The sequence below is a fragment of the Vitis riparia genome, chromosome 15 (assembly GCF_004353265.1).
Source record: "Vitis riparia cultivar Riparia Gloire de Montpellier isolate 1030 chromosome 15, EGFV_Vit.rip_1.0, whole genome shotgun sequence".
Lineage (NCBI taxonomy): Eukaryota > Viridiplantae > Streptophyta > Magnoliopsida > Vitales > Vitaceae > Vitis > Vitis riparia.
In genome coordinates, this window is record NC_048445.1 from 226,449 (window position 1) to 252,345 (window position 25,897).

The 25,897-nt window shown below is 36.8% G+C and overlaps 2 protein-coding genes across 2 annotated transcripts; one reads left to right on the forward strand and one right to left on the reverse strand.

Moving 5' to 3' along the window:
• The first annotated feature begins 254 nt into the window (after nucleotides 1-254).
• LOC117932524 lies at nucleotides 255-2,123 on the forward strand. Its single transcript, XM_034853798.1, has 2 exons — nucleotides 255-1,560; nucleotides 1,756-2,123. Exons 1-2 carry the CDS (start codon nucleotides 255-257, stop codon nucleotides 2,121-2,123), a joined length of 1,674 nt encoding a protein of 557 aa, XP_034709689.1.
• A 7,659-nt stretch (nucleotides 2,124-9,782) lies between these two features.
• On the reverse strand, nucleotides 9,783-10,277 carry LOC117932525 (disease resistance protein RPV1-like). The gene has a single exon (XM_034853799.1). The coding sequence runs from the start codon at nucleotides 10,275-10,277 to the stop codon at nucleotides 9,783-9,785; it is 495 nt and encodes a 164-aa protein (XP_034709690.1).
• Between the last annotated feature and the right edge of the window lie 15,620 nt (nucleotides 10,278-25,897).

Below are 25,897 nucleotides of genomic sequence, written 5' to 3' on the forward strand. Positions count from 1 at the left end.
ATCTGGCTATATCAGAGTGGGCAATTAGCGCTGTTCTATTCCGCTGCCCATCGCCCAAGGAGCAGAAACCTATCTACTACGTCAGCAGAGCGTTAGCGGACGTAGAAACCAGATATTCAAAGATGGAACTAACGGCCTTAGCTCTTCGAAGCGCCGCCTAGAAACTCTGTCCCTACTTCCAAGCCCACTCGGTGGTCGTGCTAACTGACCAACCCCTTAGCAACATCCTGCACAAGCCAGACCTAACCGGGAGAATGCTTCAATGGGCCATAGAATTGAACGAATTTGGAATCGAGTTCCAACCCAGATTGTCCATGAAAGGCCAAGTAATGGCTGACTTCGTGCTGGAATACTCCCGAAGGCCCATCCAACACAAGGAACCAAGCGAAGAAGAATGGTGGACTTTGCGAGTCAATGGAGCCTCCCGATCGTTAGGATCCGGGGTAGGGCTCCTGCTGCAATCCCCAACCGAAGAACATCTGGAGCAAGCCATCCGGCTGGGGTTCCCCGCCTCTAACAATAAAGCAGAATATGAGGTCATCCTATCCGGATTAGACCTCGCCCTGGCTCTATCCGTCCCCAAGCTCCGGATCTATAGTGATTCCCAACTCGTGGTAAGACACGTCCAGAAGGAATACGAAGCTAAGGATGCGCGCATGGCGCGATATCTAGCTAAAGTAAGGGACACCTTACAGCGATTCGCCGAGCGGACAATCGAAAAAATTAGGCGAACTGAAAATGGGCGCGCTGACGCTTTGGCAGGCATAGCTGCCTCCCTCCCTGTCAAAGAAGCCATATTGTTGCTTATACATGTGCAAGTCAACCCTTCCGTCATGGAAGTCCCCACTTGCAACACCATTGAGGTAAATCAAGCAGACAGCCAAGAATGGACAAACGACATTATAGGGTACCTCTGGACAGACACTCTGCCCGAAGACCCCAAACAGGCACACAAGGTCCGGGTACAAGCCGCCCGTTTCACCCTAGTTGGGGGGCACTTATACAAACGGTCTTTCACAGGTCCCTACCTTCGGTGCCTAAACCATTCAGAGGCCCTGTATGTATTAACTGAATTACACGAGGGAGTATGTGGAAATCATTCTGGAGGGCGATCTCTGGCGCATAGGGCCCATTCGCAAGGATATTACTGGCCCACAATGAAGAAGGATGCGGCAGCCTATGTCAAAAAATGTGACAAATGTCAAAGGCATGCCCCCATTCCACATATGCCATCGGGGGCATTGAAACCAATTTCAGGACCCTGGCCCTTCGCGCAGTGGGGCGTGGACATAGTAGGACCCCTCCCAACCGCACCCACCCAAAAGAAATTCCTGCTCGTCGCCACGGATTACTTCAGTAAATGGGTAGAAGCCGAAGCATATGCTAGCATCAAAGATAAAGATGTCACCGAATTCGTATGGAAAAACATCATCTGCCGCTTCGGAATCCCCCAAACCATCATAGCCGACAACGGTCCACAGTTTGATAGCATCGCATTCCGGAATTTCTGTTCGGAACTAAACATCTGGAATTCATACTCCACACCGTGTTATCCTCAAAGTAATGGGCAAGCAGAGGCCACAAACAAGACTCTAGTCACTGCCTTGAAGAAAAGGCTCGAGCAAGCCAAAGGAAAATGGGTGGAGGAGCTACCCGGCGTCCTATGGGCTTATCGAACCACACCCGGACATCTGACAGGAAACACTCCCTTCGCCCTCGCATATGGTATGAACGCAATCATTCCTACTGAAATAGGGCTACCCACCATCCGGACCGAGGCAGGAAGGCAGGATGATGCAAATGCAGAGTTAGGAAGAAACTTGGACTGGGCAGACGAAATAAGAGAAACTGTATCCATCCGGATGGCAGACTATCAACAAAGGGCATCAGCTCATTACAATCGTAAAGTAAGGCCCAGAAGCTTAAAAAATGGTACGCTGGTCCTTAAGAAAATTTTCGAAAATACTGCTGAAATAGGAGCGGGAAAATTTCAAGCCAACTGGGAAAACCCCTATATAGTGTCTAAGGCAAGCGAAAGTGGAGCTTATCATCTACAAACGCTAGACGGAACTCCATTACTCAAACCATGGAATGTGTCCAATTTAAAGCAGTATTATCAATGAAAGAAAGAGACAAGTACAAATTGGGTAAATATGTTTTATTAATACTTGTGAAGCTGTATACAGAGAGTTCTCCGGATTGCAAGATATAGAGAGAAAGCAAAAAAGTTATTACAAAAAGAAAAGCTCTCATTGAGCAGGCTTGCCGCGCAGCTTCTCCTCTTCACCCGGGGGAATTGAAGGGACGTCCCGCTTGATACCATGTTTCTTCATACAACAGCGATAGCCGAAGAAGTACATTTCATCTACTTGCTTTTGGTAGTCCGCTTCAAGTTCCTCCTTCTCCGCAGCAAACTCAGCCTTCAGCTCTTCTTTTTGCACTGATAAACGCAACTGCAAATCTTCTCTCTGCTTTTTCTCAATAGACACCTCCGTCCGGAGTTGCCTCACCTCCCCTCTTAGATTGGCCATCTCGTCCTCAGCCTCAAGTAGACGGGCATCCGTAGATTCCTCCCGACTCTTTGCCTCAGCAAGCTCTACCCGAGGAGCCTCGTTGTTCTCTCGAGCAGCGGATAAACTGGCCTCGGCCTGCTCCAGTCTTAAGCGCAGGCTTCTCTTCATTATTTTTGCGCTGAGAGACAAAGGCCTTCGTATAATCAGCGGTCTGCAGCAGGTCAGAAAAAAGATCACTATGATGAGCCATGCCGCGAATACCACTCACCAGCTGTAGAAAAAAACACAAACAAAAAAAGCAAAAGTTACAAACCATAAGACAAACACATCAGTATGGCGAGAAAAAGCAAACTATACCATTTCCACCGCTTCGAACATTTTTGCTGAAGGCACAGCAACATCTGAGCCGGATGGAATCTGTTTCAGCTTCTCTTCCAACTCCGCATAGCTGAAAGGGCTAGCGGAGATGCAAGCCGCATCATCAACGGGACGCCCCCCCACTGAGGCATTAGAAAGAGAATTCTCCTCTGGGTCCGGGGCCCCCTCATTCTCGGCCGGTTGGGTCTCTCCGGGTGAAACCCCATCCGGGACCAGCACCGGGACGGCTGGGTTCTCTTCTGCCACCTCCGTCTCACTGCCCTCCGGGTGATCCTCTTGGACGGACGAGCAGCTGACTTCGATGGTTTCCAGAAAACGATCCTGAAGCCACCCGATGAGTCCAGACTTCAAGTCACGCGTCGGACGCAACCTCCTTGTAGCTGGCCCCTTCACCGGTACAAGGACATGAGGGCTTGGCTCGCAAGGAGGCAGACCCTGACTTTCTGCCCCCATTTCTTCCGTTGGGGGTGCCAAAGGAGGCGATGCTGCAGCACAAGGGGCCCCGGTTGCATCCGCATCCAGATGGGGAGAGCCAGGCTGGTTTATTGAAGTTGCTTCCTCAGCCACAAGAGCCAGACGCCCAGCCACTGACATTGAAGGCCGCGAATGGTTTAGACCCATAAAACGACCGGAGCCGCTTGAAATAGAAGGTGGGACGGGATTTTCTGGCTCTCTTATTGTCATTTCCTTTACAAAGGTGACTGGGAGTAGTACAAACTCCTTCGGGGGAGTTGGGACTTTTATTTCTTTTCCTTTATTCAACACCAGCTTCCTCTTCTTTTTCATTGGAGCGCCAGCCGGTGGAGAGGACACGGGGCGTTTATTCCCGGGAGCCTTGCGCAACTTTCCTTCTTTTCTCTTTTCCTCCCGTGCCTTGAGACGGGCTTTGCGTGCTCGGGCGTCTGCCTTTCGCGCTTCCGTGTAGAGTGGGAGGTCCTTAAGAACAAAGTGTTCTCCGAATACCACTTTTTTGGGCAGTCGCCTCGGAAGTATATTCAGAACGAAGGGCTGGGGCTCCCGGATGACCGCACGGAGATTCTGCGCGGAGAGAAGTGTTTCACAGCTTCTCTCGGCCATCGCAATCTCAAAAAGCCTGTTCAACCGGTCGAACGAGGTTTTCTCCACCCATTCTACCAGCTTCCCCCTTAGATCCTTGCCTGCACCTAAGAAAGCAAAGCATATCAGCCGCCTGATAATGCTGATTTAATTCGCAACAAAAGAAAACAGGAAGTAACTTATTCATACTTGGGACCATCAACGAATAGTTGGGAGCAAACTGCATGTCCGGATGTGCCGTTAAGCCCGCCCAGAGGCCTTTGACCAACATACTTCCTTGAGCGGCCCCTTTGGTCGAATCCGGAAGGCTGGTCACCATCTGAAGGGATGGCAGGCTGGCGACGAAGCTGAAGATGTCATTTTTCCCCTTCTTGATGGTGTAAACGAAGAGGACCTTCAGCAGCGTCAAGTCCAGATTGAACAGCATACTCAGGATGCTGCACCCCATCAGCACCCGGACCATGTTCGGATGGACGTAAGCAGGTGGAATCTGGGTGAAATGGAGAAACTCCTTGAACATAGACGGAAGGGGGAATCGGAGCCCAGCGTTGAATTGCTCCTTGATGAAGAAAATAGACCCGTCCTCAGATTTATCGGTCGGCACAGCCTCTCCATCCGTAAGCTCAACGAACACTCCATTGGGAATGCAGTAGCGTTCGCGAAACTCCTTCACATTCAGTGTTTCAACGGATTTCTCCGCCTGAGCATCTCCGGACGGGCTAGGCGAGGTAACTTCCTGATTTGCAGACATTTTTAAGATAACGTTGAAGCAGAACCTACATGAAAGAATACCAACAGTCAGAAAACTGCAATCCAGCCCCACAGTCCTAAACAGCAGAAACTCTCAGAAAACCTAACATAACCAGCATCCCCATCCCAACCCTTATCTCTAGTCTAAAGAAAGATCGATAAACCACCAAAAACACAAGAGGGCAACAGAAATCCTACAACACATCCAAAACACAGACAAAAACCCCCAAAAAAAGCCGTAGAAACCAATATCAACACTCAGTCGCAAGCAACTTGCCCAAGCAAGCCAAAAACAAACCAAACAAAGCAGACACAACAAGGAGAAGACAAGAATAGCACATGTACCGAGTGTAAACTGGAAAAATAGGGTTAAAAACCGCAAATGCAGTCACCGTCACGACACGAATATTGCCGGCAGAAAACCCTAGAGCTTCACTCGAAAAGCGAAGATACGCAGAAGATAGAAGAAGCAATGACAGATAAATGCAGTAGGAAAAATGCAAGAGGAAGGCACAGTCTGCTATTTATAGGAAGACAGTCCCTCAGTATCCCAAACGCACAGCTACGCTATCATTGAAACGACATGCTGCCTAGGAATACCCAGAGACGACGGCTCATCATAAATGCTCTTCTGACTCTTCGCCCCCGTTCGCCACGTGGCCAAATGAGCGCAACAAGTAGCATCAGTTTTCAAAAAAGCAATCATTTTAACCCGCCTATTTTGCCCGGGCAAAATAGGCAAGTTAAAAGGGGGGCATTGTAGGGATCCCTCCCCCTGACGACACGTGGCACGCATTTCTATCTGGATCATATCCATTTGGATTCCCCCAAGAGAACACGTGGCGCACTTCTCCTATCCGGACTCCTTGAAAGAGAAGCACACGGCACTCGCAAACATCACATCCGGACGACCGCCATATCGCATCCGGACGACCGCCATATCCTATCCGGATATGTTTGTCCGGATCATTAATTGAAATAAGCAAGTCTTGCACGTCATCACAACAGCCTGCCATGGCCCACGTTCCGCCACCTGCAGAGTGAAAGGACAGGAATGAAGTGACGGCAAGTCACTTCCCACGATCTTTGACAGTCACGGCGCCTCCCACGATCTCTGTTAGCCGCCCGTAGGGTGATGATGGCCCTGCCACCACCTAGAGGCATCATGATAAACCAAAAAGTCTTCCATCATTAAAGAAGGAGAGAGAACTTCTGTCACTATATATATAAACCTTCACACAAGGAAGAAGGTAAGCTTGCAATACCTAATAAAAAGCCAACTGATTTATCTATCTTTCCATGGCTGACAAAACCATCGGAGGGTGTGTCTGGACGCCCTATCCGAACGCCTTTTGCAGGAATGATTGAGTCAAGAACCTATATTGGTTGAGATCGTGCGTTCATCCATTTGGCAACTACGTGGATCATCAGGGACGCGAGGCCTCAACAAAAATGATACTGAAATTTTGATTTAAAGGGTTCGAGGAGAGACCAGAGGAATAGACTCGAGGATGTTTCAGTTTCCAGACATGGACAACCATGTGCCTCTATTCGTGTTAGACTTGATGGAAGCTCTGCAATTTCTTCAAGCATCGGACAGTGATTCATGTGAAGGGTTTCGAGATTAGAAAATTGAGTGATGCCAACAGGTATGCAATGAATATGGTTTTCACTTGCATCTAAAAATTGCAGTAAGGATAAGCACCATAAATCACTGGGGATTTCTCCTTCCATCATATTGCAACCACCTAGATCTAGACTTCTTAAGCAACATTGTAAGCTTCTCAAGTTGTTGGGCAACTTGTGGAGCTTTGAACAATTACGAACAGAAAGACTTGCAAGACGTGTCAAATTACCAATGTTGCTGGGAAGACTCACAAGCTTCTCACATTTGTACAATTCCAAATCCCAAAGACCTCTTAGATGTTCAATTGATGATGGCAGCTCTGTTATAGCCATTTCACGCAAATAAAGGCATTCTAAGTGTCCCATATTCTCTGTGATCTCCCAAAAAGTTTCTATATTTGAACAACCATTAAGAGAGAGGCGTTTGAGGGATTTCAACCCACATATACTATTTGGAAGACTTCTCGTTAAATTTGGGTGAGATGACCTGTTGAACTTTTCTGGATCTCAAGAAACTTCTCAAAATTTGAGCAACCACTGAGTAAAAGAGTTTCAAGGGCCTCTAAGCGCCTAATACTCTTTGGGAATTCCTTAATAGCGGTCTTCTCTAAATAAAGTCTCTTTAAGCATTTCATGTTCCCTTGGATCTCCGGGAATTTTTGAAAGTTTGAGCACTCTAAGAGGTCAAGACTTATAAGAGATTCTAAATATCCAATGCTGTTAGGGAGTTCCATAGTACCACTCTGAGATAAATCAAGCTCCCTTAGAAGTCTCATATTGGTAAATATATCTGAAAATTTCTCAAACTTTAAACATTTATTAACATAAAGAATTTCGAGAGATGTTAAAGACCCAATGCTATCTGGGAGTTACTTAATAGCAGTCTGATGTAAAGAAAGTTTCTTCAAACATTTCATATTCCTTCTAATCTCTGGAAATTTCTCAAATTTCAAGCAATATGTGAGGTCAAGAATTTCGAGATATTCCAAATACCCTATGTTGTTCGGGAGTACTTTAATACCACTTTCACGTAAATTAATCTCCCTTAAATGTCCCATATAGGTAAATATATCTGGAAATTTCTCAAACTTTGAACATCATTTTAACCAAAGCTTCCTCAAAAACTTCATATTCCCATGGATCTCTGGAAATTTCTCCAAGTTTGAACAATTTGAGAGATCAAGGACTTCAAGAGATGCTAAATGCATGATGCTACTTGGTAGTTCTCTAATCCTAGTTTTGTTTAAATAAAGCTCCTTCAAATGTTTCATATTCTCATGGATCACATCAAACTTCTCCAAGTTTTGACAATGATAAAGATAAAGAACTTCAAGAGATTCAAACTTCATGCTAGTTGGGAAACTTTGGAGCTGTTCACATCCACCTAAATTCAAGTAGGTCAATCTTTTGAGATGGCCAATAGATAAATGAAGTTTACGCAAACTTGTACAACCTTTAAGATTCAGTCTCTCCAAATTCGCCATGCTTGAGAATTTTGGCATTTTGACTAGGTGTTTTGAATTACTTAGATCAATGCCCTTTAATTTTCCAAGACACTGCAACATAAGACATTCTTTTAATAAAACAAAAATTCTTTTAACTTGAAAATTATCATAAAGAAAAAAACATTAAATAATGATCATACCTTATTCCCTTTCCAAAGTTGTTTTATGTTGCTAGACTTCAAGTTGATTTCAATAAGGTTCTCTCCATAAAATTTTGAAGGCAAAGACCTCAAAGTGCATCCTTGCCAATGAAGATATCTCAAATTATGAGGAAATTCAAAATCTTTAGGAAAAAACACTTTATACTCCTCTCTCGTCAAACCATCATGATCATTGCAATGGACTTTGAGCAACCTAAGTTTCTTCATCTTGGCAAACACTTTTGTAGTGAACTGTATTTCTTTTGATCTAGACAAGTCAAGAGATATGGTTTGAATACTTTCCATCCCCTGGAAACAAGAATGAAGAATAAGGGAATAACACAAGATAAAAATCCTAACTAAAATTTTATAGGCAATTAATCCTTAAAAATGCATTATAAATATCTAAATAACTAAGTTCATATATTTAATTCATACCTCTTGTCTAGAAAATGCATCATAAATATCATCTACATCCCACAATCTGCTTCATTTACTTGGGTCTCCAGGACATTCTTCACGAACAATTGCCCAACCCATTTGTTGTATCAAGTCATGCATTTGTATGATGTTTTTTGAAATAGTTACTAGACATCTATCACAAAGAACTCTTATGCTGTATGTTGCAAATAAATTGCAACCATCTAATATTCTCAACATATAATCTTTGTCTTCCCCTTTGAAGAAACATGCAATGTCAAGGAAAACCTCCTTTTCAAAATGATCAAGCCCATCAAAACTTATTCTAAGCACATCATTAATTTTCTTGTTAGCATTTTTTTTTCAATTTATCCAATGCACTTTTCCATTCATCTATTGCCATGCCATGGAGAGAAGAACCTAGAACTTTAAGGGCTAAAGGAAGACCTTGAGCATAATGTACCATGCAATTTGAGAGGTTTACATAATCTTTTTTGTCTACTGAAGAGTTGAATAGCTTCCTTATAATGTAATTGCTCAACCTTATATGATATATCCACTCCATACTCACCCAGCAAATGTTGGTCTCTAGTTGTTATGATAATTATGCTTCCTAGACCAAACCATTTAGGACTTCCAACCAATAACTTTAATTGCTCCAAATGATCCACATCATCAATAACAATAAGAACTTTTTTTGAGTTGAGTCTAGCCTTTATTATATTGATTCCTTTATTGATATTGCTAAACTCTACATCATTCCCCATTGTATCATGTAGAAGTTGTTGTTGTAGTTGAAGTTGACAACCCTTGTTGAATGTCTCTCTAACATCTTGAAGAAAGTTTGCACTAGTGAATTGATATTGGATCTCATTATAAACAATCTTGGCAATGGTAGTTTTACCAATTCCACTAGGTCCATAGATCCCAACCACACGAATGTCATTCAAGTCACTACTTAACAACGATTTTAGTTCTTTCAGGTGAAAATCCATCCCAACTATATCATCGTTAATATGCAAAAGCTTAGAATTCATTGATCTTTTAAAAATCTGGTTAACAATTTCCTTAATGTGCTTTGACTCATACCTGCCAATTATAAAGTACAATTTAACACTTCATGAGTTATAATGAATTGCAAAAGATAACAAATATAAAGTAAATTTAGTGACATTTACTTGCTTTTGTCAATATAATAAAAGTAATAGGATGTAAAAAATATTAAAAGAACCCACTATATTGAGCATTTTATAGATAATGAAAAGGCAAGTAGTTTTGAGCCAAGTGTTAATAAGATCACAAAGCAAGATTTACTATACAAAATTATTAACTCGTTAAGACAACTAAATCTTTACAACTAATTAAATCAAAAGCACAAATTAAGGAAGTTGAAGCTACCCATCATTCACATGGAAACCACTAAGATTGCTTGCTTCAGTCAAGGAATCCCTCCACCTTTGCACCTTTTTCGCATCTACATTTCTTTCATGAATGGAAAATGCCTCTCCGAAGCTCCCTGTTTGCTTTCGCACATCACAAGGATCCACGTGGTAGAACACCGGAAAGACTATTTGTTCCATTTCTTCCCTGCACTCCATGATCTTTTCTAACTCATCCAAACACCACTTGGAATGAGCATAGTTTTTTGAGAACATAACTATGGAAATTCTTGATTCTTCAATAGTTTTCAAAAGTTCTGATTTGATCTCCTCTGCTCTTTCAAGTTGATCGTCTCTGAAAGTCTTAATCCTCATCCCATGCAAATTTACGAATAAATGATCCGAAAAATTGTTGCGGGTGTCTTCACCTCTAAAACTCAAGAACACTTCGAACTGATATTTACGGACTGAGGTAGAAGAAGAAGAGGGTTTTTGGGTAGAGGAAGCCATCGTTGGACAGTTTCTGGATGAAAGCTTAGAGAGAGTTGAGGAAGAACTTGTGCTTAGTCAATACTTGATATGCCCACAGCATCTTTGGGTCCTCATATGAAGCCAAACTATTTTTTTATTTTATTTTATTTTATTTTTTTGGTGGGGGTGGTTAGATTGTAAAAAGCAAAGGTCGATTTTCCCAAACATGCAAGCAGGTGATTTGTCAGTTAAATGTGAAGGAGTAACGAGTGGGGAGGTCGGTGGCTTTTAAGAAGGGCCCACCCACCACAAAACCCGTAAAAGCCTTAAATTAAAATTTCAGTTTTCGGTATTATGGCCATCGGCGCTTTCCTTTTACCAGTCAAAACCTTTCATTACAATTGCCATAGATTGTAAAGTCTTTCAATTCTATTGCCACGGTGCAATTTAATATATAGTTTATTCCTCCCTCCTAAATTTTAACTTAAATTCAATTAATTTTAATTATTTTTTTACATTCTATTTAATATATTATTAAAAATATAAAAATATCATAATAATCTTACAAGAGTCTTTCTTTATTAAAAAAAATAAACTTGGATATAAAATTGTTAACATTTTTAAACATAAAATATATGCATATATCATTATTTTTTCTATTTTAAATAAAGATCATCATTTTAAATACATACTTGATTACTAAAAATAATAAAAATTTGAATAAATTAATTAATTTTAATTATCTTATTATTAAATTTCATTTAACATATTATGAAAATGTAAAAACCATAATAATAATGATTTATTGAAAATAATCTTTTATGTTTTTTGTATATTAATTATTTATAAATTTATATATATCAAATTTAAAAAGTAAATTAAAAAATAATCATACATATATCATTAGTTATTTTATACCCTAAAATACATTCAAACTAGATAGAACATTATTTTTTAATAATTGTGGTAAGATACTTTATAAACTTATTTATGTTACTCAACGTACCCCTCTTCTTTATTTTTAAGTTTTTATTTTTCACTTTACAAACCATCTATGTTGCTAAATGTATCCCTCTTTTTGTTTTACAATTTTTATATTCTTTCAACTTTTCAAACTCAATAATCCTTTTTAAAAAAAAATTAATTTTTAAAACTTTTTCTTTTATAAAAAGTTTCTAAAACCATAAATTTTTTAGATAAATTTTATTATTATATTTTTCATTAAAAATGAATAATAACATTGAATTTTTTTTATAAGGATGAATCATAATATTTCAAAATTTCACATAAAATCTCAATTACTTGAAAACGAATGTTAAATTATAAGGAATAAGTATAAATAAAGAGATAATAATTATTTCAATAAATAATGATAAATTTTGCCATAATAAAAAATATAAATTATGCATTTTTTTTTGTTAAAAGCCGATCATATCATCCACAATACAAACTAAAGTGCAGGTTGTGTTGTCGGATGAGGAATCCTTCTAGGGTCTTTTCCTTTTCGTAGAACCTTCATATTGCTTCCACATTCTAGAAGGGTTCGTGTTGCACGTAGGGAAAGGAAGGGAGAAAGAAACCCAAGAAAAGGACTTTTGAGTGCACTTTCATGCAAAGTTCGAGGAATCGAACAAAGAAGAGAACTCTTTATCCAAGAAAACATGAATGTAAATGGAGTAAATAGAACGAAAACTGGAATTAGTATATAAAGATGAAGAAAGAGGTGGGTTTTCCTCACTTGAACACTGATAACACAAGATTGGTAGCTTGATGCTAATGGAAGAGTAAAAAACAAGAATGTCGTGGTGTGGTAATTATAGTGCTATTGAGACTCCAAAAGGAAGGATGTCATGACTTTTGAAATTTGAAAAGGCATGGTATGTGTGTCATCGGTAGGAGGCAAAAGAAACCCCCAAAGGCGGCTTGAAGGTACATTGGTTTGAGTGTCCAATACAAAAAAAATTCTAAGGTCCGGAAAATCAAGGAAAATATATTCCCACTTAAATGAAAAAGAATTTTCCGTTTGACCTCAGCTAAGGGTCAACGAAAAATTGAGGGCAATTGTGGGCACCATGGTAAATGGGGATAAACGGGCCTACCTAAAGAACTATCTGCTGATTTGGGCCAGTTTGGGCCTCGATTAAAAGCCCATCTAGCCTAATTGCCTAACTTACTTAAATAACCCAACAAGTAAAGTGGGAAATAAAATGTGGGAGCACAACCCACAAGAAGTAGTGAAGGCAATTAACGCTTGGGGTAGTAATTGCTTGAAGTGGCTAGAAAGTGTCCCCATGATCTCCACACCTATCGGTAGCTAAAAGGTATATGAATACAACTGGCAAGTCTAAAAAGCAAAAAAAAAAAAAAAGGATTGTAACATGAGAAATATTACATTTTCTAGAAAACCCTAGGTAACTTAATAATTGAAGGAGGTGATTCCGGGGTAAAACTGAGTGAGCCCTATGTGGCAAGGATAAGGATAGGACTATTGCTCAAGAAATTCTCAGCTCCAATAGGCATTACTTTACAAAATATTTTAAAATGATGGAAATAAAATAGGAAGTTTTAATTTTGGTAGGTAGGAAGGAAATAATTGAGAAGTTTTTTTTTTTTTTTTTTAAGTAAAAATGATAGCACTAGAGTCAAGATTTTGCAATGCCTTAATTCTATCATAAAATGAATTTATGTATACTTACACAAAATTTTCAATTGATGATTACTATAAGAAAAAAAAATCCACCTTTTTTTAGCTTTATTTTTAATATGATTCTCATTCTTAAAATAATAAAATTTAAGTGTGTGTTTTTTTTCTTCTTTTATTATCAATTATAAAATTCAAAATCTTTTCATTTGATTTGTTAATGCTATGTTTGGTTCAAGAATTGTAATAAATAAAGAAAATTATTTTCTCATATTTGATTTTATTATAAAAAATAAAAAATATAATTAAAATTAATTAAAAACTTATATATTTTTAAATGATTTATTTTTATATAAAAGTATTAAATTAAATAAAATGAGTTTGAAGTGATGTATGAAAATAATTTATTTCCTTTAAATCTATTTTTATTTATAATAGAATCCAAAGTTTTATAATGCTTAAAGGGAGAAAGAGAGCAATCAAGCTTCATGTGCTAGTAATTTTTTTATTTTTTTATTTTAGTATTTCTTGTTTGGATTGAAACAAAATCAACACATCATACAAAATTATAATAAACTTTTAATTTTCAAATAGATTAAGTGTATATTATATTATACATAATGCTAAATCATAGATGCTTCAAAAAATTACGTAGGATAACTAATTATTTTTTTATTAAAAAATAAATGATGTCATTAATTGTTGTAAACTAATTTACATTATGGGATGATGAGTTGGTTGGTCATTCTATCATCTTCAAAATCATCCCGGAAAATAAAAGTAGTCCCATAATTAATGATTAAATAAAAACATTTTTTTTTCATTTTTAAAAAAAATAAAATTTTAATTTTAATTTTAATTTCTTCCACTCCTATGAGGTGGCTAGTAAAGGTGGTTAAGAATGTTATTTCCACATTAAAATTAAGTGGGTGGCCCACTAACCTAGTATTTAGCCAATTAAAAGGATACCAATATCTTTAAACTGTTATAAAGATATTTACCCTTGATGGAGTGGGTAAATTATAATAATTATATTTATTATTATCTGAAATAAAAAACAGTTATTCGAATAACACGTTCAGAACGGTTTTTGAACGTGTATTCTTGGCCCTCTTCTCCTATCAATAAGATATATATACAGAAATCCCTTCATGTACGGTGAGTGCTCTCTTCCATCAATTACAAAAAACAATTCTGTGTATTAAGGTTTGATAAGGAGAAGAAGAGATCAAGGATTTAAGATCTATAAACTAAAGGGAAATTCCTCATGGCTGCGTGTTCTTCAAACGGTATGTAATCTATCAGTTCATTAATGTTTTTTTATTATTTTATTATCAGAGATGATGATTGAATTCAATGATCTGGATTATTGTGTATTAATTTCCGTATTAAATCTCCAACAATTGGTATCAGAGCAAGGTTGAATTTAAATATTCAGAATCATTGTTTTATAAAGATTAAATTTTGATATTTATCTTTGATTAATTCGTCTCACTAAAAGGAATAAAAAAAAAAATTTAATTAAACAAACGACCAGCCTCAACGCGTAGAAGGAAGATTTTTCCTTGCAACGCTGACTGGATCAATGCGGGTGAGGGGTGCTGGTTTGGCGGACTGGTTTGGCGTCAGTCCGGTGGCCGTTTTCAGGCGCCATTGCCGGCACCATCGCGCCGTTTTTGGGCGCCAGTCCAGATGCCATTGAAGGTGCCGTCTTGCTGGTTTCAAACGGCTCCAATCCAAACGCCATTGCCGGCGTTATTAGAAGGCACCGATTCTCCAAGCTTTCAGGCGGTTGTCAAGGCGCCATTGCTGGCGCCATCGCGCCGTTTTCAGGCGCCAGTCTAGGAGAGCCATCTTGCCGGTTTCAGGCTCCAGTCAAGGCGCCATTGTCGGCGCCATTGAAGGCGCTGTTTCTCAGGCGCCTCGGCGCCATTGAAGGCGTCGTTTTCAGGCGCCATCTGCTGATTAAAAGCGCCATTTTCGGCGCCATTGAAGGCGCTGTTCCTCAGGCGCCTCGGCGCCATTGCCGGCACCATTGAAGGCGCCGTTTTCAGGCGCCATCTGTTGATTGAAGGCGCCATTGAAGGCGCTGTTTCTCAGGGGCCTCAGCGCCATTGAAGGCGCTGTTTTCAGGCGCCATCTGCTGGTTGCAGGCGCCGTTTCTCAGGCACCATTAGAGGTGCTGGTTGCAGACGCCATTAGAGGTCCTGGTTGCAGGCGCTGTTTCTCAGGGGCCATTAGAGGCGCTATTTGCAGGCGCTGTTTTCTTGCCGTTTGCAGTGCCGTTTTAGGTGCGCTTCAGGCATCCTTTTCAGGCTCTCTGAAAGTGCCATTTCGGGCACTAATCCATAGATCTTAATTGATTTTATTATTTTATTTGAACCCTTGTGAAATTATTATTATATCTGATGAAAGAAAAAAAATTCTTTGATTTTATTATGATTGATTATTGAATTAGATAATTATTAAAGATACTATCTCCTTGTTTTTTAACTCAAATAAAAGAATTAATTTCATCTTGTGAATATTTTATCTAAAGACAATTTATAAATGTAAGGTTAACTAATTTGGATAGTTGCCAAAGTAACCTGAATTAGTGAGCCTTGTATTTATTGAATTGCATAAAAGAATAAAGGGAGACTTGTAAAATTCTTAATAATTCTTTTTATAATTAGGAGAATGAGACTAACCCAAAGGAGAGTCAATTTCTGCTAATTATTAATTAATGTTTTTATTTTGTGTTGCTTAGAAAGGTAAAATGGATACCCAAAGGTAACATATAAATGACACAAAATAGTAAAGTGTTTTAAGCTCCCTCCAAGTGAACACTGGATATGTTAAAATTTACCCAAAGGAGAATTTTAATGATATCAATAGTTCATTGCTATTTATTTTATACTTGAGGCCTTATTGTGAGCATTGTTCTATTTTGTACAGTTCCCACTTCATTACACTCTCTTGCATCTGGAATGACTGTTTTTGATGGGTCAAACTTTTCTGAATGGTATGAAAGGGTTCAATTCTCATTGGGCGTATTGGATCTTGACCTGGCTTTAATATCGGATAAACCTCCTGAAGCTACAGATGACAGTACTCCGGAGCAAGTGGAACAATCAAAAGCCTGGGCAAGATCCAACAGACTCAGTCTGATGTTTATGAGAATGACTATTGCCAATAATATCAAGACCTCTCTCCCTCAAACCGAGTTTGCCTCGGAATTTCTGAAATCTGTTGAGGAGCGCTTCAAACGCGCTAATAAGTCCCTTGCAGGCACATTGATGGCTGAATTGACCACCATGAAATATGATGGTCAGAAAGGTATTCAGCAACATATTTTAAACATGACTGAAAAGGCTGCAAAGCTTAAGGCACTAGGCATGGGTATGGATGAGTCCTTCTTGGTACAGTTTGTTCTTAACTCACTTCCATCACAGTTTGCTCCATTCAAAATCCACTATAATACTAACAGTGATCAGTGGAACTTGAATGAGCTCACCAGTAAATGTATACAAGAGGAAGTGAGATTAAGACAAGAAGGACATAATCTTGCTCTTGCTGTAACTCATGGAGTCACGAAGAAGAAAGGAAAATTCAAAAAGGGAAAGAACTTTCCACCTAAGAAAAGCGGACCTGGGGAAGGTAGCCAGAGTCATGATGGAAAATTCACAGTAAGTTGCTACTTTTGTGGCAAGAAAGGGCATGTGAAGAAGGACTGTATCAAGCGCAAGGCTTGGTTCGAAAAGAGAGGTATAAATCTTTCTTTTATATGTTATGAATCCAATCTTGCTGAAGTTTCTTCAAATACTTGGTGGATTGATTCTGGAGCCACAACTCATGTGACTAATTTAATGCAGGGATTCCTTACAACCAGGAAACCAAAGGAAAGTGAAAAGTTCCTCTATATGGGAAACCGTCTCAAGGTTGAAGTGGTAGCTGTTGGTACCTATCGCTTACTATTAGAGACGGGTCATCGGATGGAGCTTTTAAACACTTTTTATGTACCTTCTATCTCTAGGAATTTAGTTTCCTTGTCCAAATTAGATGCTACTGGATATTCTGTTTTATTCAGTTCTGGACAATTAAGTTTGATGTTAAATTCAGTTACAGTTGGTTCTGATATTTTATGTGATGGTTTATATAAAATTTCTTTGAATCATGAATTTGCACAAGCTTTGATAACCCTGCATTCAAATGTTGGTTCAAAACGTGGCTTAATTAATGAAAATTCTTCAATCTTATGGCACAGAAGACTAGGGCACATCTCTAGGGAAAGAATTGAGAGATTAGTGAAGGAAGGAATTTTACAAAATCTTGACTTCACTGATTTTCATGTATGCGTGGATTGCATAAAGGGAAAGCAAACTAAACATACAAAGAAAGGTGCCACAAGAAGTAATGAGCTCCTTGAGATAATTCATACAGATATTTGTGGACCACTCTCTGTTCCATGTTTCACAGGAGAGAAATATTTTATCACCTTTATAGATGATCTATCTCGTTATGGTTATGTTTATCTAATGCATGAAAAGTCTCAGGCCATTGACATCTTCGAGATGTTCATAACAGAGGTCGAGAGACAATTAGATAAAAAGATTAAAATTGTGAGATCAGATCGAGGCGGTGAATATTATGGCAAATATGATGAATCAGGACAAAATCCTGGTCCTTTTGCCAAATTCCTTGAAAAGCGTGGCATTCGTGCTCAGTACACAATGCCTGGTACGCCACAGCAAAATGGTGTTCCTGAAAGGCGTAATCGCACATTAATGGAAATGGTTAGGAGTATGATGAGTTACTCTTCTGTACCTATTTCATTGTGGGGTGAAGCCTTAAAAACCGCAATGTATATCTTGAACAGAGTTCCTAGTAAGGCAGTTCCAAAAACTCCTTTCGAGTTATGGACTGGTAGGAAACCTAGCTTGAGACATATACATATATGGGGTTGTCCAGCGGAGGCAAGAATCTATAACCCACATGAGAAAAAGCTTGATTCAAGAACGATATCTGGATATTTCATTGGCTATCCGGATAAATCGAAAGGGTACAGATTTTATTGTCCTAACCACAGTGTGAGAATAGTTGAAACCGGTAATGCCAGATTCTTAGAGAATGGCGAAATCAGTGGGAGTAATGAACCAAGAAAAGTAGATATTGAGGAGATAAGAGTGGATATCCCACCACCTTTTTTACCTCAAGAAATTATTGTTCCTCAACCTGTTCAACAAGTTGAGGATAATGAGCAACATAATAGAGATGGTTCATTACCACCAGAAAATATTGCCATTGAAAATGTTGTAGAGCCACCACAACCAGCACCTTTGAGGAGATCTCAAAGAGAAAGGAGACCTGCCATTACAGATGATTATGTGGTGTATCTACAGGAATCTGATTTTGATATTGGGATAAGGAAGGATCCGGTTTCGTTTTCACAAGCCATGGAAAGTGATGATTCTAGTAAATGGATGGAAGCTATGAATGAAGAGTTGAAATCTATGGCCCATAACGGTGTCTGGGATCTCATCGAATTGCCTAATAGTTGTAAACCCGTCGGCTGTAAATGGGTCTTTAAGACAAAGCGTGACGCCAAAGGCAATATCGAACGATTTAAGGCTAGACTTGTGGCCAAAGGTTTCACTTAAAAGGAAGGTATCGATTACAAAGATACCTTCTCTCCAGTTTCCAAGAAAGATTCGCTTAGAATCATCATGGCACTTGTAGCTCATTTTGATTTAGAGTTACATCAAATGGATGTGAAAACTGCATTCTTAAATGGGAATTTGGATGAAGATATCTATATGGAACAACCTGAAGGGTTCGCAAAGAAAGGAAATGAACACCTAGTTTGCAAATTAAAGAAATCCATTTACGGTCTTAAACAAGCTTCCAGACAATGGTATATTAAGTTCAATAATACCATTACATATTTCGGATTTAAAGATAACATTGTTGATCAGTGTATATATCTGAAAGTTAGTGGGAGCAAGTTTATATTTCTGATACTGTATGTGGATGATATTTTGCTTGCTAGCAGTGATCTTGGTTTATTACGTGAAACCAAGGAATATCTCTCTAAAAACTTTCATATGGTTGATATGGGTGAGGCAAACTATGTTATTGGCATTGAGATCTTTAGGGATCGATCTCGAGGAGTGCTAGGTTTATCTCAGAAAGGATATATTGATCGGGTTTTAGAGAGATTTAATATGCAGTCATGTTCATCAGGTATTGCACCTATATTGAAAGGTGACAAATTAAGTAAAATGCAGTGCCCAAGGAATAACATGGAAAGGGAGCAAATGAAGAAAATTCCTTATGCATCAGCTGTGGGGAGTTTGATGTACGCTCAAACATGTACAAGACCGGATATCAGCTTTGCTGTAGGCATGTTAGGAAGATACCAAAGTGATCCAGGATTCGAACACTGGAAAGCTGCAAAGAAGGTGATGAGGTACTTACAAGGGACAAAAGATTATATGCTCACATATAAAAGATCAGAACAATTAGAGGTTGTCGGTTACTCGGATTCTGATTATGGTGGTTGTCTCGATAGCTTAAAGTCAACTTCAGGATTTGTCTTTATGCTAGCGAATGGGGCAATTTCGTGGAAGAGTGAAAAGCAATCAATTACTGCTTCATCCACGATGGAGGCCGAGTTTGTTGCTTGTTTTGAAGCTTCAAGTCATGCTTTATGGTTGCGGAATTTTATCTCAGGGCTTGGTGTTGTCGACTCTATTGCTAAACCTTTGAGAATATATTGTGATAACACCGCAGCTGTTTTCTTCTCTAAGAATGGCAAATTTTCTAGTGGATCGAAACACATGGATTTAAAGTATTTAGTTGTTAAAGAAAGAGTCCAGAAACAACAAGTGTCAATTGAAAATATTAGGACCACACTTATGGTTGCTGATCCATTAACTAAAGGATTACCTCCAAAGGCATATTTGGAACATGTTATGAGGATGGGCCTTTTGAGTAATCCATAATATGTATGATCATGAATGGTGGTTATGTAATTGACAATTTGCGCATTAAAATTGTTTCTGTTTATTCTTGTTTTCAATTATGGGTGCATGTTTTATTGTTTGATAAACAAGAATTGTCCTGACAAGACAAATTACAGGGGCTATTTGGCATTAAGGACTGGGTTAGTAAGGGTTATTGATGTGTGGTGCATGGAAGGAAACATGACATTATGGTCATGTGACCGCCATGACTCGCATTTATGATCTAAACTGATTCAGTATTATGGTATATGATTTTGGACATATTGGCTAAGTTTATTGAAATCGTGATCACGTGTCAAATTTATTTTCCAGTATATATTTTATATATAAACTAAATATATTATAGTTTTCATAATCGGTTTAGTGGGCCAAGTGGGAGAATGTTATTTCCACATTAAAATTAAGTGGGTGGCCCACTAACCTAGTATTTAGCCAATTAAAAGGATACCAATATCTTTAAACTGTTATAAAGATATTTACCCTTGATGGAGTGGGTAAATTATAATAATTATATTTATTATTATCTGAAATAAAAAACAGTTATTCGAATAACACGTTCAGAACGGTTTTTGAACGTGTATTCTTGGCCCTCTTCTCCTATCAATAAGATATATATACAGAAATCCCTTCATGTACAGTGAGTGCTCTCTTCCATCAATTACAGAAAACAATTCTGTGTATTAAGGTTTGATAAGGAGAAGAAGAGATCAAGGATTTAAGATCTATAAACTAAAGGGAAATTCCTCATGGCTGCGTGTTCTTCAAACGGTATGTAATCTATCAGTTCATTAATGTTTTTTTATTATTTTATTATCAGAGATGATGATTGAATTCAATGATCTGGATTATTGTGTATTAATTTCCGTATTAAATCTCCAACAAAGAAACCAAATGCTTGTACATTTTCTGTTCTTTTCTTTTCTTTTAATATTACATTTATAATGTTTTTATTTTTTCATTTATGTATTAAAATTTTTAAAGGCGACTTCCTTATTTAATAAGAGAAGTAAGTGTCTCTCCCAATTAGAGTTTATAATACCCCTTGGTTTTTTTTTTATTATTATAGAAAGTTGAATAATTTAATCATAAAACAAAAGCAAGTGTGGAAAATTATAGTCCTATATAAAATGTAGGAGCTCTCATAAATTTATCTTGAAAAAATAATAATTTAAAAAAATCAATTCTTATACAAAATTAGGTATTAAAAAAAAAATTGACTACCTCAAATTTTAAAAATCTTGAAAGTAATTTTTAAAAATATAAAATTTATGGTCCATGCAAGTTATTGGATTTCATATATAAATAGCTATTATTTTCCTTTTTTAGAAAACATGGAATTAGTAAGCCGGAGGGCACTTAGACACATATACATTAAAATCGAGGGAAATATGGTATCCTCATTTTTTTTTTTTTTATGAAAAATTAAAGAAAATGAATATGCCTAAATAAATGGTTTGTATGGATTGAGATTATTATAAGATGAAAATGACTACACTCCAATATGCTAATATTCATGTCATATTTTAGTCATGTTATCATGTTACATCAAAATTATCATCCTGATATTTTTTTTATATATAAATTTAATAATATGGTACATAACTTTTGTAGAACAAAAAGTTTATAAGCTAGTCTTGCTAAATAATTGAAGCTACTTTGGTCACTATGCATATGATCTTAATAGATAAATGAGGATAATTTATCATTGTTTCAAAGTCGTTCTTGAAAGTGCTTGTAAATAATTTCAAATAAATAAAATTATCCATACCTAAAAGCATATAAATTAAAATCAACAATTCAAATTATACATGCTTAAAAACATATAAATAAAAATCCACAATCCAAACAAAGAGTCTCTTTTATGACATTCTCATTTTGGTTCAATACCGCATCTCTACCATCCTTCCAATTCCATAACCAATAGTTAGTCTAGTTTCCATGCGCAACCTGACCAATGGTTAGTCATAGTTTAATGAGCATATTATGACAATAATTATCCTGTGCTTTTTCATCTTTAGAAATGAAACAAAGTAAGAGCAAAATAAATATTAATTCATGCTATGCAATTTGAAAAACATGATAATTGTTTTGGCCTACCAATTACAAAATAAATATTAATACTTGATATGCCCACATATGAAGCCATTGTTGGGTCCTCGTATGAAGCAAAACTGTTTTTTTTTTTTTTTTGGTGGGGGTGGGATGGGGGGTTTGATTGTAAAAAGTAAACATCAATTCTCCCAATACATGCAAGCAGGTGATCGGTGGCTTTTAAAAAAAATAGAAAGAAGGACCACCCACCACAAACCCGTCAAAGCCTTAAATTAAAATTTCATTTTTCGGTATAATGGCCATTGGCCCTTTCCTTTGACCATATGAAAGCAAAACTTCCAAGGGCAATTTAATATATAGTTTATTCCTCCCTCCTAAAATTTAATTTAAATTCAATTAATTTTAATTATTTTATTTTTTATATTCTATTTAATATATTATTAAAAATATGAAAATATCATAATAATCTTATCAATGAGTCTTTCTTTATTAAAAATAAATAAACTTGAATATAAAATTGTTAACATTTTTAAATATAAAAATATATACATATATTGAAATAAAAATCATCATTTTAAACGCATGCTTGATTACTTAAAAAATAAAATTTTAATAAATTAATTAATTTTAATTATCTTATTATTAAATTTTATTTAAATTTGAAATTTCCATCTCATGCAAATTTCATAAATTTGAAAGCTTATCATATTAAATTTTTCAAAATTGAATTATATTGTATGGACTTAGAAATCTTTCAGGAACTTTAAACATATTAAAGACATTATAAAGTTTATTTTATTCAAGTTTTAAAAATAAAATTGTTATGGATTTTATTTTATTTCAGTATATTAAATCACTTTTTAAATACATCTTAAAATGAAAAAGTTTGTTTTGTTTGAAGTTCTTAATTAATTTATTAGAGAAACATTAAAATTAAAATTTGTCTATTTTATATTTTAAAATATATTGGTTTCATTCAAATTTTAAAACCATTTCTTGGTAAAAAGAACAAAAATAAAAAAATGAATAAATTAATTTCTCATTTAAAAATTATTTAATATAAATTAATTTTCAAGATAAAATTCAAAATTGATAGAAATAATTATTCAATTCGTTATTCAATTTAATGTAAAATAGTACATTCTCAAAATTTTATTATTTAATTATAAATGATAAACTTTTGCTCCGTCAATACTTGATATGCCTAAAGAGCATCCATCTTTGATCCTTTGGGTGCTTATGTGAAACAAAACCAGTTTGGTTTGGTCATTGAAGTGGCTCAAGGTACATCGGCAAAAATTTTTTTTAACTAAAACAATATTTAGTATTTATTTATATAACTAATATTTATTTAAAATTAAATATTCATCCTTTTATGAGATGTACCAAGAGTCATTTATTGACAACAATAAAAGGGAGGTGTGTGGCTTTCAAAAGAATATGAGGAATGACCCACCCACCACAAAATTCAAAAGCATTTTTGTTTTCTAGCATTTGCATTTTATTTACAATAGTAAAAGAGAAATGAGTGGGAAGTTGAGTGGCCTCCAAAAGAATATAAGAAAGAATCCACCCACCACAAAATTCAAAACCACCATTATTTCCTAGCATTTGCATTTGGTTCACAATGGTGAAAAAGTAATGGGTGAGAAGTGGTTTTATTTAAAAGATATAAGGACCCATCCACCACAAAAATTCAAAAGCACCTTCGTTTCCTATCATTTACATACCCAACAATTTCATCTTTTTCTCTTCATTCCTTTTCACTGTCCAATGGTAGATGGGTTCATCTGAACCCATCATGATGAACAATTGGTAATCTACCATTGTTATAGGGAAGGTTGAAGGTAATGCTTGAGCCATTTCTTCACTTAAAAAAAAGAAAAAAAAAAAGAGAGAGAATTGAGTTGGATTTTTCTCATCTTGGAAAATTCCAAGATCCTTAGTGGGTAGAAAACAAGACTTCATAAAAAAAAATGAAAAAAAAAAAATTCCTTTGTTAATCAACACAAGTGGCTCATTCCTTGGCTTTTTTCCTTTGTGCATTTTTTATGTGACTTGGTGAAAAATTATTATTTATTTTGAGTTATATTATATTGAGTTACCATTTGATAGGTTGTACTGGTTTTTAGTAAGCAAGTTTTTCATGGTATTTGTTTGTTGGTGTTACAAGTTCTTGATCATATTATTAATATTATTTTATCATAAAGTATTTTGAATATAAATATAAATAAGATGATAGCTTAATCAATTTCTTAGGTTGTAAGATAAATATAATAATTCCACAATTCTCATCATAAAAAATGTTGAAAAAATAAATCTGAAAAATGAGAATGGTCCAACCTTGTTGTTTCCACATCTCTACCTATCAATAAATTAAACTAAAAATAAGTACATATGTAATAAAACAAATGAAAAGAAAAATCTCTTATTCATATTTACCATTGTAGACCTTTTTTTTTTTTTAAACCAAAGTTTTTTTTCTTTTTTATTTTTATTTTTTACCACCCGGAAGGAGTTGAAGGGCATTTCATTTGAAGTGGGGGACATCTTCCATGAAGCTCCATGCATGGACGTGTAGCAGACATCACCATCTCGCGATGGTGGTGGTTGAAGAGGGTGACTGTGGACCCCGCATTTCACTTGATGTGTTCCCACTCAATGGCGAAACTCGCTTTTTATTTTGAAAAATTGATTTTTATTGTTTGAAAAATGACTTGGAGTCACCACTTATTTTTGTTTTAATTTTTAAAGGGTAAACAAAATAAGAAAGAAAACCCTAAGTGTGACTCCTTTTTTTGGAAAAGGTGCTCTACGAAAAACCAGATTGGGTTCGGGGGTCAGGTTACTTATCGGGAAGGTACGGTCAAGACCGTAGCACCCCTCTAAGTCCCTAAAAACGGGTCTCTACTAATAAAATAAAGCAATCATGGCAATTGATTAATCGAGCATGGATACCAAATGAATATAACTCAAAACAAAATAACTGAATGAACAGAAGAGGCAAAGAATGTACCTGAGTGATGAACCAGTTTACTTCAAGGGAAAACAAATGTTAGCAATCAAACACAAAATTATAGCATGCATGTCATAGAGTGGAATAAATCAATCATGTATAGTTATCAACCAATCAAGGAATCAGAAAATCACATATGTCGAGCCCCACCAAAGCTAGATTTATTTTAGCACAAATTGATTTCATGAATTCCATTATTTGAAATTATGAAATTCATTTATGCTTATTTAAAAAAAAAAAAACATTTAAAATTTAAGGAAGGTATGAAAATTGCTTGCCGGGAAAAAAATGGCAGTAAAATTTTAATGAAAATGAAGATCTTTGGTGAACTAAAGCTTTAAGAAAGAAGGAGGAGTCGTGGGATTAAAATTATTTGAAAACATGATTTTTGAAAATCAGTTTTTGAAGGCAATGAGGAAGAGTAAGGAATGAGATGCATGTGCTTTTGAGGTGGCCATGCAGGACCTATGAAGAAAGACACGTGGGAATTGGATGGACAAGTGCCGGAAGTGAGTACTGGGGGTTTAATTGAATGCTGATTTATAATCTCAGCACCGACTATGTCCTTTGCAGAATATCAGCAGCCTTGAGTGCGAGGCCTCCCATTCTTTTGAGAAGACTGTGATAGTCACATTCCTTCTTTCTCTCTCAATCTTGGCTTTCCCTCTTCGGTGAATATGGGGACAGTATTTTCGACCTAGAGCAAGAGTCAGACTAGGCTATATAACTCAGGGAGTGCTGGGCGCCAACTCTAGCCGCAACACCATTTGGTCCTCAAAAAAAACGATAGGTACGGATATCCCATCAGCAGACATGTAACTTGATTTTTGCAGCAGAATCAGGTTTGCTCCCCGCAACTAGGTGGGAGATCTTCACCAAGGCAAGGGCTTGTTCAGCAACAGCCTCATGTGTTCCATGCTGAATAAGAAGGTAGGGTTTTCCTTCC

What these genes read in the sequence shown, in the direction of transcription:
- LOC117932524 (XM_034853798.1), top strand. Translation starts at nt 255, where the DNA reads ATGCTTCAATGGGCCATAGAATTGAACGAATTTGGAATCGAGTTCCAA. An exon ending in CACACCGTGTTATCCTCAAA is followed by an intron (nt 1,561 to 1,755) that starts GTAATGGGCAAG and finishes CTACTGAAATAG; the next exon opens with GGCTACCCACCATCCGGACC.
- LOC117932525 (XM_034853799.1), bottom strand. Translation starts at nt 10,277, where the DNA reads ATGGCTTCCTCTACCCAAAAACCCTCTTCTTCTTCTACCTCAGTCCGT.